Below are 12,962 nucleotides of genomic sequence, written 5' to 3' on the forward strand. Positions count from 1 at the left end.
CTGTAGTTTAAGTCAAAGTCAAAGTTTAAGACAAACATGTACGCCTGACTCTTTGGAATCAGTTGCATTGATATGCACGAGTTGTGACCAGTCCTGGGTTTTATTTGATTCTTACAGGAGGGAAGAGGTCAACTATTTTAGCATTTGACATTTTTCGTTCTGAAATTCCCATTACTTTTCGAGCAACCCCTCAGACTACTCCCTCAGATTGGGATTAATTTACCTCAATCTAAAATCCTTCCATCCTTTTGAGTTTGTTTCAGGGGCTTGTTATAGAGCCGGACCCAGTCTTGATTTCTGAGACCAAAATCAGACAATGATACACAAGCCAGCACTGATTTACTAACACTAATACATACACATACAAATATTCCAGACAAGGATCCCTTTAATTTTACAGTTGAACAAAAAAGCCTATTAGCACCCTCTGCTGGACACACAAGAGACTCTATAAATCATCTTTATCCTTTCTTAGATGTAGTTTCTGGTTGTTTATTGTCCTTCAGAAGAAGCCGATAAAAGCTGAAAATCACTGAAATTGACCCAAACAGGGTGAATATAGCACAGACACACCGCTGGGTAACTACTATGTGCTTTATTGACTGGGTCAGTTCTTAACCCAATGACTTTTGAGTCAGTGAAGTATATCTGCAATAAGCTAATATTAGCACAATCATGCTGTAGTTTGTTGTACGTACAATAGCTGCCAAAAGAAGCTTGGAGTTAAAACTTCAGAATATATTTTTAGCCTGTGGGGAAATGCTGCAATAGATATCAAATAAAAGTCTTTAAAATCTCACAGGAAACTCTACTCTCTGTATAATGACAGGAAACTGGACCACTACATAACAATATTACCTATAAAGCCACTCTGTCTGTGGCTGTACTGTATATGTCCAATGTGGAGACTGTGCTGTAGATGTATATTCGTGTACACACTGTTTAAACCGGTAACTTCCATGGTTTTTAACCCAAATAATGTGAAACAACACACTGAATTTTACTGTCTGACATTTCTTTTCTACTGTAGCCAAATTCTTTTACGCTAACTTTCTTTCCTAAATTGTAACAGGGACATTTAACTCCACTACTGTTTATTAAACACTGTTGTATTCCTAATGAATTGATTTTTGTACAATATGAAATTATAAGCTATGTATGAAACTACTGATAATGAACTAGTGTTTTAAATTCTTTGTTTGATACAAGTTTATTAAATGTTTGCCAGTCAAACAGTGTAAAACCTTTATCTATATAATATATAATAAATACTCTTTCTCTGTGTACTCTCTCCTGTGATTACTTTACTGCCACTGAATTTGTTTTAGTATCTTTATATCTGATCAACTTTAATTAAATATGTTAAATATTGATATACACACACAGTATGTCATACATTCAAATAAAACAAACAAAAATATATCATTAATATTTTTTCAATTCTGACAACTTATTTTTATGTCCAGGTGAAGCTGTTGTCTTCTTGCCCTATATTCCCTCACTGCACGTGATACTTTCCTCCGACTAGTTTCAAATTAAACTTCAGTCAGGAACTTTGTCGTCGTAGTTTTAACCTTTTATTGCCAAAGGAAATACAGTTATGCTTGGCGCTGATGATTCCGCTTTTGGTTGCTCCCTGGGTTAGCCGAGCAGCATGCTACAGCTTTCCAGAGGACCACAATGCACTTGAATATAACAGCTAATATGCTACTGGTGAATAATTTATTGTATATTTTAATAGATTATTTTTTGTGTATTATTTTAGCTCTGAAAAAAGTCTGCTAATGTTTATTTTTAGTCTTACTCATCTAAAATAATACAATTTGTGGAGCTGTGAGACAACCTGCACTCATATCCACCACCAGAGGGCGCTGTGGTGTCCATGTACTGATAAAACGTTAGTGTCAAGGTTGAAAGGGGAGAGGTCTACAGAAACATGGCTGCTCCCGTGGATGACATGTTTTCCTTCTGCGTGGACACCGGCAAAGCTGCCGCCTGCGTAGAAGTCCGATTTATCGACAACATTAAGGTGAGATGGTTTAGAGTTTATTATACTTAAACAGATGCAGACGGATCTGTGGTTTAAATCGGCTCTGCAGCAGAGAGGCGGCTGTCAGTGTGGATCACAGCCCGGCAGAGCAGTCTGCTGGGATCAGAAAGTACTGAAGGAACCGGAGTGGTGCCTACACGACTTCATCTGACATTAATACAGCTGTTAGTGTCCTTAAACTGGCAGAAAGTTAATGCATTGTGGGTTTGTTTTATTCATTGCAAAAGTGAGTAGAGGGAACATAAGGGCAGCATCCACTATCACATTAGTGTGTGATGTGCATGGAGCAAGAAACACCAATGCTAAAAGCTTCAATAAATGCTGCTTTTTCTCCTCATTGTAAGGAGACACAAATGCTGTAAGGGTTAACGGAACTGTTCAAGAGTCGGTCCACTTAGCTCACGGAATAAGGAGAAACCAAGTTAATTAATTTAGCTTGATTTTACCTCTTAAGTTTTTGTTGAGGGCATAAAAAGCAAGAGAGAAGAGCAGTTTGACAGGTGATGCAAGTCAACATAAGCCAATAACACACTGTATGTTACTGACACTTAAATACAGCAGGTGGTGGGGCTCTCTAGGAAGCCAGAATCACAGTATCTCACTCAGTGCTGTCAAGTATAATTTAAGAAGATAAGTAATGCAATCATTCTTATTCATTTTAATGCTACAAAGACTGAAACTATCTATTCTTTCTAACCACAAAGACACTAACAAATCTTTACATTTAACAAACTGAAATCTATTAACCTTCTTCCTCAAATATTATATAATATTAAACTAGTTGCCAATAACCTTAATAGTTTACAAGTAATCAATGAATCCTGCAGGGTTACATAAATGCTTACAATTTTGCCATAATGCTGAGAGGTTATGAGGGGAAAAGGGAAATGAAAACCTAACATTTTCAGTGCTTAATGATCTGAAAAGTAAAGATCAAAAAGTCAATGACAATATGTGAAATTGAAGTCTCTTTGTGACTCCTCTGCTTTGACAGGGCCGTGATAAAGAGACAGATTACACAGCATTTTAACTCAGGCATGTTTTTTTCCATCGTGGACATGCTAAGCTATAATTTGTGGTGTACAACTGTAAACTTTATTAATGTTATTTGTGAATCATGTTTCAGGGCAAAGGTCTATTTGCCAAAAGGAGCATCAAGAAGGGAGACACCATCTTTCTGGAGCGACCTCTGATCTCTGCTCAGTTCCTGTGGAATTCTTTGTATAAATATAAAGGTAGGTCACAGCTAAAACTGCCGGCACGCTGGGGAGCTTCAGCTAGACAGAGAGCTATTTCCTGCATCTCATTTTAAAGCCTAATTTTTCTTTTACTTAAATGCTAACATTGTTGAAGAAACAAAGAGATGTAGAGGGCAGACGTTGAAGTCATCACGTGGCGTTCCTTAACCATCAGGCTTCTGGTGGCCTCAGCTTACAGACTCTTGAACTGCATGTTGCTTTCATTAACAAGGAATGAGACTGATGTTGCATCTAGAACAGTGCTGAAAACAAATGACTTTTTGGCTATATAAAGCCCCAAAATAAATACTTTTTCTGGTTTCAACAAGGTAAATGCAGTGGAGGAGGAGTATAATGTTGCTAGTGTAGCAAGTCAGGCACAGGAACAACAAAAGCGTGTGTTTAATCAGAGCATGGACTGTACAAATTCTGTATAACTCAGGGTTTTAGAGGCAGAACGATACCTAAATATCTTTATAAACAGGCGTGCAATAATGTTTTACCTCTGCTCATCTGCTGTCATTCTGTTTCCATTACAGCCTGTGAGTACTGCTTACGAGCTCTGGAGACTGCAGAGGAGAACGCGAGGAGACTCAGCGGGATCCCCGGGCTCAGCCTCCCTCACCCGGAGCTCTGCCGCGTTCGACCGGAGCTGCACCAAGCCTGCCCTCAGTGCCAGGTCAGTCCAACCACGATACCAGTCCTCTCACAGCTCCTGATTCCTGTTTATCAAGGCCTCCACTTTTGTCATAGACGGAATACCTGCTGGAAAAGTAGTCAGATCAATACTAGACAAGAAACATATTGATTTGAAGCCACCTGTGGACAACATGACTAACTGATCAATTTTTAAAGGCCAGTATTGGTACCATGGATCAATAAGCCGACCTGTCTATTTTTATACACCATATGAAACTGTAAACTGAGACAAATGTTTCCCTTTGTGGTCTCTTTGTATTTGCAGTTTTGCATATCTCTAAAGGATGTAAGCTTGTCTCCCTCTGCAGGTGATGTACTGTAGCAGCGAGTGTCGGCAGGCTGCAGCAGACCAGTATCATCGAGCTCTGTGTTTGGGTCCGTCCCAGGAAGATCCCGACCACCCCATCAACAAGCTTAAAGATGCATGGAGGTGAGACGGTCGATATTTTAACTATAAATCCTCTTGAGTGTGCTGTTTTCCACTTCATTGAAGATGATCTGTCTTCTGTTCAGGAGCATGCATTACCCCCCAGAGACCTCCAGCATCATGCTGATGGCCAGAATGGTGGCTGTGGTCAAACAGGTGAGTCTCTGGTCACATTATTTTGGGGTTGGGGAAACACCCTGCTGTAAAAGGACATAACATGCTGCATGTAGTTTTGTAGATTTTCATTACCCATTCCCCCTGTTGGTCCATTATTTTTTAAATCAAACTTTATGGTGTTAAACCTAGCTTGAAATTAACTTCGGTTTGTAAAATACAGACGTACTAAAAAAGAAATGTTGATGTCATCAGGAGAGGAAATGTTAAATACACTTTTCTCTTGTTGATTTCAGGCAACTGACAGTAAATTAAACCAAATGTGAAGCACATATTTAATTAAAAGATAAGATAGAACTTTATTTTTCTACGGGAAAATTGCAGCAGTCGTGATACAAAGTAGGACAGGAATGCAAATATGTCAAAATAACAATAATCAATAAGATACAAACCAAATGTACACAATGTCCAAAACGCAAACAGGTTAAAGGACATTAAAAACTTTAAAGCTGCTACATTTGTATATAAACAATGGATAACTGCATAATAAGGCTGTCAACGAATATTCTAAATTCGAGGTCGGAGGTAACAACAGAAGCCTTTTTTACACTGTTCCGCCTCAGCGCCATAACGGAGCGCCGACGTCATGCAGCCTTTGCCATTTTACATTGAACCAGTGAGGTGTAAACAAACTGAGTGCTTCAAATACACACACACACTCAGCTGTTTACGCAGGCGCCATTTCACCTCTCTTACTACCTCCAATGCCGGCTCAGAGGTGGAACGACTTCATGCCACCATTCCGCCTCTGTGTATTTTACGTAGAAGACGGAACGTAACAGAGGCGTAATAATCCCGCCTTGAACTGGCGGTGTATAACGGGCTAGAGGTGGAACAGCGCTGTGTGTGTATGTGAACCTCGCGCACATTTTGCTTCTGCAACTGGGTCGCCTTTATGCCGCCGTTGCTTGGTCCAATGTAAAATGGCTAAGGCTGCATGTGGGTGGAGCTTCATTTGCGGCACTGAGGCTGAACTGCAGTGTAAAAAGGGCTAAGAACTGAAGTATAAGGCATGTGTAACAAACAACAATAAAACCCACTAACATGTAAGTGACACAATGTTACTGATGGTTTTTGGTGATGCCCCCAGGCCAAAGACAAAGCACACTGGCAGAAGCTGTTCTCACATTTCTGCAGCCGAGCAGCTAATGAGGAAGAGGAGATCGCCCATAAGCTCCTCGGAGAGAAGTTCAGAGTGAGTTACCAATGTCTTATTTCTGCTTGAGATATGAAATTGTCGAGCTGCAAAATATGTAAAGTTAAGGCACTTCAAAGACAGTATCGTGCTCTTATGCTAATCAGTTATTTACAGCTGAATGAGCAAATAAACAGTTTAAATCCCACCGAGGCCACCTCATGCTTACGATGTATGTTTCCCTGTTACATGAAATGTATTTTAATCACTCTTACTCTTATCTAACATGTTTCTATAGGGGCAGCTGGCCTTGCTACACAGACTTTTCAAAGCAGCACTTTACGACGAGCATCTCAGTCGGGTAAGAAGAAGACAACAAGCCCCGCACAGCTGCACATTTAGTCTCGGAGCTTGTTGGTCAGGGCGGCTAAAAGCAGCACAGCTGACAGGCCTCTGTCCCCTAAATGCTGCCCTACTTATTAAACCACTTTGACTATAAATGCCATCCAAAAATGTTGCTGTGTCATGCTGATGGTGTTGTTGGTAACCTTTTAAGACACAGGAACAAATTTGTATATTAAGATATTATGAAGTGTGGCTCTCAGAGTAATGATTATAACCTGTAAAGTGAATGTACAGATGGTGAATTACTTCCAGCTATAACCGACCCTGACCTCTGATGTTAGTATGAATATGAACGATCCTCACGCACTGACAAATGGCATGAATAAAGGTCTGATTGTGTTGCAGTGGTTTGTCCCTGATGGTTTCCGCTCTCTGTTTGCCCTTGTGGGAACTAACGGACAAGGCATCGGCACCAGGTAACACTCGTCTCTGTTGCTTTTAACACTCGTAACTCTGCATCGAACCACTTCTCTTTCTGTCTGTGTGCTTTACCCTGTTTTTCTTTTCACCCTCAGCTCGTTGAGTCAGTGGGTTCATGCCTGTGACGCACTTGAGCTTCCTGCCCAGCAGAGGGAGCAGTTGGACTCTTTTATCGACCAGATGTACAAGGACATTGAGAAAGGTCACCGTTCTTTCTGCAGTATTGGTTGAAGTAAAGAGTGTTTATAGGGAATGGGCAGATCTGCAGTCGTCATATGGTCGGCAGTGCTACACCGAAGGTCATGAATGTGCATTATGTGTCTCTTATCTGCAGAAACGGGAGACTTTCTGAACTGCGAGGGCTCTGGACTTTTTCTCCTTCAAAGCTCATGTAAGTGAACATGTCATGAGCGCTGTCACTGCTGTTCAGAGACGCTGTTAATCTGGGGAAGAGGCCGTCTAATTCCCCCCTTTTGTCGCCTCTTTGACCTCCAGGTAACCACAGCTGTGTACCAAATGCAGAGGCCTCCTTCCCGGACAACAACTTCCTGCTCCAGCTCAGCGCCCTCAGTGACATCAGCCCAGGAGAGGTCAGCTGACACGTCTGGGTTATGAGTGATAAATTCTGGCCCGGGATAGACAGGACACAACATCCCTCTCTAGCTCTGTGTTCTCCCTTGTCAGACGGTATTAGAAGGCTGAGACTTTGATGACTGGAGTGGGTTTGTCAAGCTGTCAGAAAGATTGAGAAGCCTTGCATCTGCGCGGCACAGTAATGTCACAGCAGCCGCGCTACTTTCACAGCAACGATCTACTTTGAATGCTGGCTGAGACAGGAGGGCTTTGTGTTAGGCTTCACCAGTGGAAAGATAGGACACAGCGACTTCCTGCACAAGGGGGAAAAACATGAAGTATTTCAGCCATGTGAAAAGTACCAGTAGCATGTGTAAAGGACCAGAATTAGTTGTCAAGACTTCTGTTAAGTTTATTTTTAAGTTGTGGTGTTTGAGCCACTTCAACTGTTTTCTTCCTCTTTCAGGAGATCTGCATCAGTTACTTGGACTGCTGTCAGCGGGACCGAAGCCGTCACAGCAGACACAAAATTCTGAGGTAAACATCTGTGATCCCTCAGATGGATCAATTTAATTGAACTATTACCATTAAACCGGAGATACAGGGTCGCAGGTTTTAATAGGGTTCGACTGAAGCACTCTTCTCTTCATCAGTCTATCCTGAAATTAAACATGCAAATGGAGCTGCTGTGGTGCAAGAAAAATTCCAGACTTGGTCTGACAATGGTCGGTCGGTGAGCTGGTCCGACAATGGTCGGCCGGTCGGTCGGTCTGACAATGGTCGGTCGGTCGGTCGGTCGGTCGGTCTGTCTGTCTGTCTGTCTGACAGTGGTCGGTCGGTCGGTTGGTCGGTCGGTCTGACAGTGGTCGGTCGGTCGGTCGGTCGGTCTGACAATGGTCGGTTGACCTAACAATGGTCGGTCAGTCGGTCTGACAATGGTCATTCTGACAATGGTCAGTCGGTCTGACAATGGTCAGTCAGTCGGTCTGACAATGGTCAGTCGGTCGGTCTGACAATGGTCGGTCGGTTGGTCAAATCTCTGCCCCTCTGTTTTTTTGTCAAAGAGAACAACAGCATGGGAGGTTGTACATACCAAGACTCCGTCTCACAGGAGTCTTCAGTGGTTTTTTGTTTGAGCCAAATTATTTGCAGAGGTCTCTGCTCCAAAACAAACACAGCTTGTGATTAAAACCAGTAAAAACATTGAAAAGAGAATTTTCAGTCAAAAACAATGTTTCTCCATCGGACACATGAAGCCAGAAGAGTCTGCAGGAGGAGCCGTTTGTTAGCTTGTTTTTAGGTTAGGTTTCCTTTAGTGAAGTTAATGCGACTATTATCATAAACATTTATTTTTTCCATTGTTTTTACCTGCACTCAGTTGTAATGCGGCACTATTGCCAGATGATGGCTGTAGCACATCTGAAAGCGGTTTGCTAACCGCCATTAAATAACAAAAGAAGAAGAAGGCATTAGTGCCAGGTGCCGGTAAAGCAGGTGTTGCACTGTGAGTTTGGAACCGGAGAAAAATGCAGAGACTTCTGCAGCCGTCAGAGTTCGGTGTGAAACTCATCGAAAAAATAAACAAAAAGGATCTTAAGAGCAATCTCAGTCTAAAACAGCTATGCACAGTGTGACAGGCTGATTCTGATTCTGATCCATGTCTGTGTATTATATAGGGAAGATGCACTAGTGTTGTGACGTTCGCGAATGATCCGATTCTCAGTACACTGATTGACATGAAAATAAAACCAACAGAGTTGTGACAAAGTTAATCAGTCTCTCTCTCCTTATGTTAGCATGTGTTTGCGTGCACGGGGAATCTTCGAATAATTGTGGAATAGTCCCCGGTGAATATCAAATAGTATTTTTATTAGAAATGCCCGTCCCTATTCACAAGATTTTTGCCCAAATCTGAATTTCCAAAATGAAAAGACCAGGTAACTAAACCTGGTGAACACTGAATAAAGCAGCTGCGAGTTAAAAATCGATATATCTTCAAGGCTCTATAGGACGGATACCTCTGCCCCGAGCCGAGCTGCGGCTAACTCACTAGGTGACTAAATTCCCTCATCTTGTTACATAATATCAGATATAAAGACCCTAACTTGATTTAAAGCGCTAAGAAAGTCGACAGCCGGCATTGCATCTCACTGGTACAACAGAGAGGAACAAATAGTCAAAGCTTGTTCAGTCAAATCTGATCCGACTGATGCCGGATGATAATGGGCATCCTTGAGGCAGGGATGCTAGCGTGTTCGCGCTCCTCATTAATCAACACAATGTGGTCCCATCTTTTGAATTACACCTCACCATTCATGGAAAGTTTGTTTTTATAGTCTCTGAGATGAATAAAGCTTCTACTGCATCCGGTGATAATTGTCAGCCTTGAAAAAGAGCGATTGTGCTCCATGCAGGTGGTATAAACTTTCATGAGCTTCATATCACGCCAGCGGATTTGAGAGCATAAATCGCACCTTAAGTATTAATTAGTGTTAAGAACTCATTTGCTCTGGTGCACAGCAGCGTCTGAGCAGAGTTACCGAACAGCGGATGTAATTTGCTCCTGATTTATTCAGATCTTTTTCGATGTTCAACAATGTGACGGGTGGATATTTCTCTTCCCAGGGAGAACTACCTGTTTGTCTGCTCGTGTCCAAAGTGCGTCTCGCAGATGGACGAGCTGGATGTGACATCAGACGAGGAAGAGGAAGAAGAAGGCGAGGCAGAAGGTGAAACAGAGGGGGATGAGATGGAGGATGAGATGACAGATGTCTGATGAAAGACTTGCTCATTCTCAGCCGTTCCCATTCCTGCCTCCACGCTAAGCAACCATTGAAGCCCGGAAGAATAAAGAGCAGTCCAAACATGTGGGGAGATGTCTTATCAGCTCATTTCACTCATTCTTTGTCCAGTTTTAGGGATCAGAAACAGAAAGATTGTCCTGAAGTGAGGTGTAATGGATGACTGGGAAGAGAGGTCGTATTAGGACAGTGATATTTTAATTATCATTCTACTTCAGCACACCGGGGATTTAAAATGAAACAAAGACTTTGACTTTGAACTTTCAGGGTTTTTGATCAAGTTCACATCAGCATCGTGTGAACAGTAAAGGACTGGTATGCTTTTTAACCCCAGGAGACTATACATAAAAAGGGCGGAAATGTAACCATCAAATATGGAAGAAAGAACGCTCAGATCTATGAGTGACTTCTTCTGGTCACTTAGGGGCAGCTGTAACCTTTGACCTCCAGTATCAACTTAATAAAGAGTAAATTACCCAGCATTCTCGTCGTCCTCGGGTGGTCCCAAGTTGGGAAGTTGTTCTTCCGACTTCGTTGTATTCAAACAAACAAAATGGCTCGCTATGAAAGGAAGACGTGAGCTTTGTCCGAATTTAGGGGCTGCATCCTTCAAAGGACATTGGTGTCACAGCTGCTTGTAGAAGGCTGTCTGATTTCGGAGGCTCCTTTTTATATGCAGCTGACAAATGTGTCCTCTTCTTCCTGGCCCACGAAGGATCCAACAGGTGCATCCTATGCGGCCCAACGTATCCAGAGATTCATTGCTCGCTAATTTAAAAAAAAAAAAAAATTAAAGGGGCCTTGACACACAAGTTATGTGACCGGGACGTGATGTTAGCTAGCTATCTGTTGCTAGGCAACGGGAGCGGCGTTTGGTAACACAAGAGAGAGCGGGAACAGCTGGTGACGCCAACAGGAAATCCTCCGTAGACCAGACAGTCTCATTTCAGTTCAGCCTTAGCGGTCGTCACAGGCTATTTACGACTCATCCTCCGTAGCCTGTGTCCTTCTAAGGATGCAGCCCCTGAACCAAAAATGTGTATGAAGTACCTGAATTAAAAAATAGTCTCTGACCAGCAAGTCAACATTTACTTCGGTCTGCAATGTTTCTGCGCAATATGACGACAAGTCTGTCAACACTTCAAGTTAGGTAACAAATTTTATGACTTTCCAAGATTTTTGTCTGACTTGAGGGAAGCCTTAAAGGAGCAATTCGCCCCCGGCAAAAGCCACTGTCATTGAAAGCTGGTGTTCTCTAATCGATAGAAGCAATACAATTTGAAATTGCCACCATAGGTGTGGAGAAAGTTGTACAAACAGCTCGTGGTTTCGCCCATTCTACATTCCTACAACACGCTCGAGTGAAATACAACAGCAATGACTCTCTGAGCGGTGCAGAATCCGAAATACGACGAGAATATACGGGTGGATCGTCTAAAAAATTTTCAGGTCTGCAGTTACATTTCAAACCTGACGATTTTGAACGAGACATGACATCGGAGGCGGGCGTCCTAGATTGAGGAAGTGTAGTTTAGCGAGCTGCCTGGCCTCCGCCAGATGACGTAAATGCGTCTTTTACGAGGTTTTCCAGGGCCCATTGGAGAAGCGGATAGCGTCCTCCAAAGGTACAGAGTGAAATTGTATTAGCTCCCTAAAATAGCATGATAGGACTGAGGTTGAAAATCGGCGAAGTGGCCCTTCTAAGGTGAATTTTTATAGTTGGAAACTCGGGTTCGATCCTGCCTGAAAATCTTGGTTGCTGCCCTTCGGTGATTTAACTTCTCACCTCCCTGCAGTGACATGCAGGTGTACTCCTGTACATCGTGACATCACAGTTGGGTGTGGTTACAGGTTGCATGAGAGCACATTTCTGACCACACCGAGGAGTCAGAAGTGAAACGATATTGTAACACAGAAAACGGCTGCCGACTGCTGTTAATGACACTGAGAGCGATGGGAATAAATAAGTTACGAGCCAAAAAAAAAGAAAGCTGACGGATGCTAAAAAGCTCCATAGATGCTGGTGATTAATCTCAGTGGGTTCATCATTACAAGTGAGCTGTAAGACATTACATTCATTCATATAATTTTCATAAAAGCTTTAAATTACTGCTGAAAGTCTGTTCATTAATGTCCTCCAATGTGCTGGAGTAGAGTGACAACACAAACTGTCCTAATACTTAATGCCCCGACCTCTGACCTCCAGGTCCTCTAAATACTGCTCAAAGGAACAAACTTCACTTGTTAACTCTTAGACAAGGGAAAGTTTTGAAGCAAAGGTGAACTGGTTCTCAGGTGTTTCTCTCCACTTTTCTTACATGACTATGCATACTGAACCGAAGAGGCTTTTTATTTATACTCTGTTGTAATTACGGTCTTGTCACATGGGAGGCATCCAGCCGGTAAATACAGTTTGGTTTCCACATCGTGATCTATGGCGTTATGTTAAACCTTTCTTACTGCATTATGGAGACCTTGAGTGGAAAATTGCTTTGTCAGTAACTGTTTGCCCTTTGTTGAGAACTGTATTTCACACAGCCGTTCCACACCAGTGAAATTGCAGCTGCTGCCCACACATGAATCAATATTCCAACAATGACTGTAATCACAAATCTCAATATTTTCAGTTTCTCCACAAAGATTGGAAATACTGAATGACTGATCCCACTTTTCTCAGTTGGCGCTCAGCGCAGGGGCAAAGGAGAGCTTTGTAAGTCACAAGTGTCATTTGAATATTGTAACAGCAGCGAACAGGAGCATGGCAGTTGTCATTTTTACTGCTCTGGCATAAACCATTGAAATTGGATGTCTGTTGAGTCATTTATCTGGTTTACACACCTCCTGCTTTCACTACAGAAGATATTACTGGTAAAATATTTGTTCAGTCATTGCATATTAACCACACACCCTCACTCAAACGGGCTTCCTCAAGGGGGTTTGGGTCTTAACTAAACACTGATGTTTACGGCTCTTCCTCTCCAGATAGCCTTCAGCTTTACGCAGTCGCACACATTGAACTAGGCTCATTTCACATCATGAA

The 12,962-nt window shown here is 42.3% G+C and overlaps 1 protein-coding gene across 1 annotated transcript; it reads left to right on the forward strand.

Moving 5' to 3' along the window:
• Positions 1-1,915: 1,915 nt before the first annotated feature.
• smyd5 (SMYD family member 5) lies at positions 1,916-12,704 on the forward strand. The gene is made up of 13 exons (XM_069669851.1): positions 1,916-2,029; positions 3,177-3,285; positions 3,828-3,967; positions 4,296-4,417; positions 4,501-4,570; positions 5,679-5,783; positions 6,022-6,084; positions 6,474-6,544; positions 6,644-6,750; positions 6,883-6,939; positions 7,044-7,138; positions 7,588-7,658; positions 9,747-12,704. Exons 1-13 carry the CDS (start codon positions 1,937-1,939, stop codon positions 9,895-9,897), a joined length of 1,254 nt encoding a protein of 417 aa, XP_069525952.1. The 5' UTR covers positions 1,916-1,936; the 3' UTR covers positions 9,898-12,704.
• The last annotated feature ends 258 nt before the right edge of the window (positions 12,705-12,962 follow it).

The sequence above is a fragment of the Semicossyphus pulcher genome, unplaced genomic scaffold (assembly GCF_022749685.1).
Source record: "Semicossyphus pulcher isolate SPU_LCO1_2020_fin unplaced genomic scaffold, fSemPul1.0.p SCAF_2, whole genome shotgun sequence".
NCBI classification, from domain to species: domain Eukaryota; kingdom Metazoa; phylum Chordata; class Actinopteri; order Labriformes; family Labridae; genus Semicossyphus; species Semicossyphus pulcher.

Excerpts from the sequence above, each read along its gene's own strand:
- smyd5 (XM_069669851.1), top strand. The coding sequence starts at position 1,937 with ATGGCTGCTCCCGTGGATGACATGTTTTCCTTCTGCGTGGACACCGGC. Across the intron at positions 3,286-3,827 it reads TTCTTTGTATAAATATAAAG|CCTGTGAGTACTGCTTACGA; the intron begins GTAGGTCACAGC and ends TTTCCATTACAG. Across the intron at positions 7,659-9,746 it reads AGCAGACACAAAATTCTGAG|GGAGAACTACCTGTTTGTCT; the intron begins GTAAACATCTGT and ends TTCTCTTCCCAG.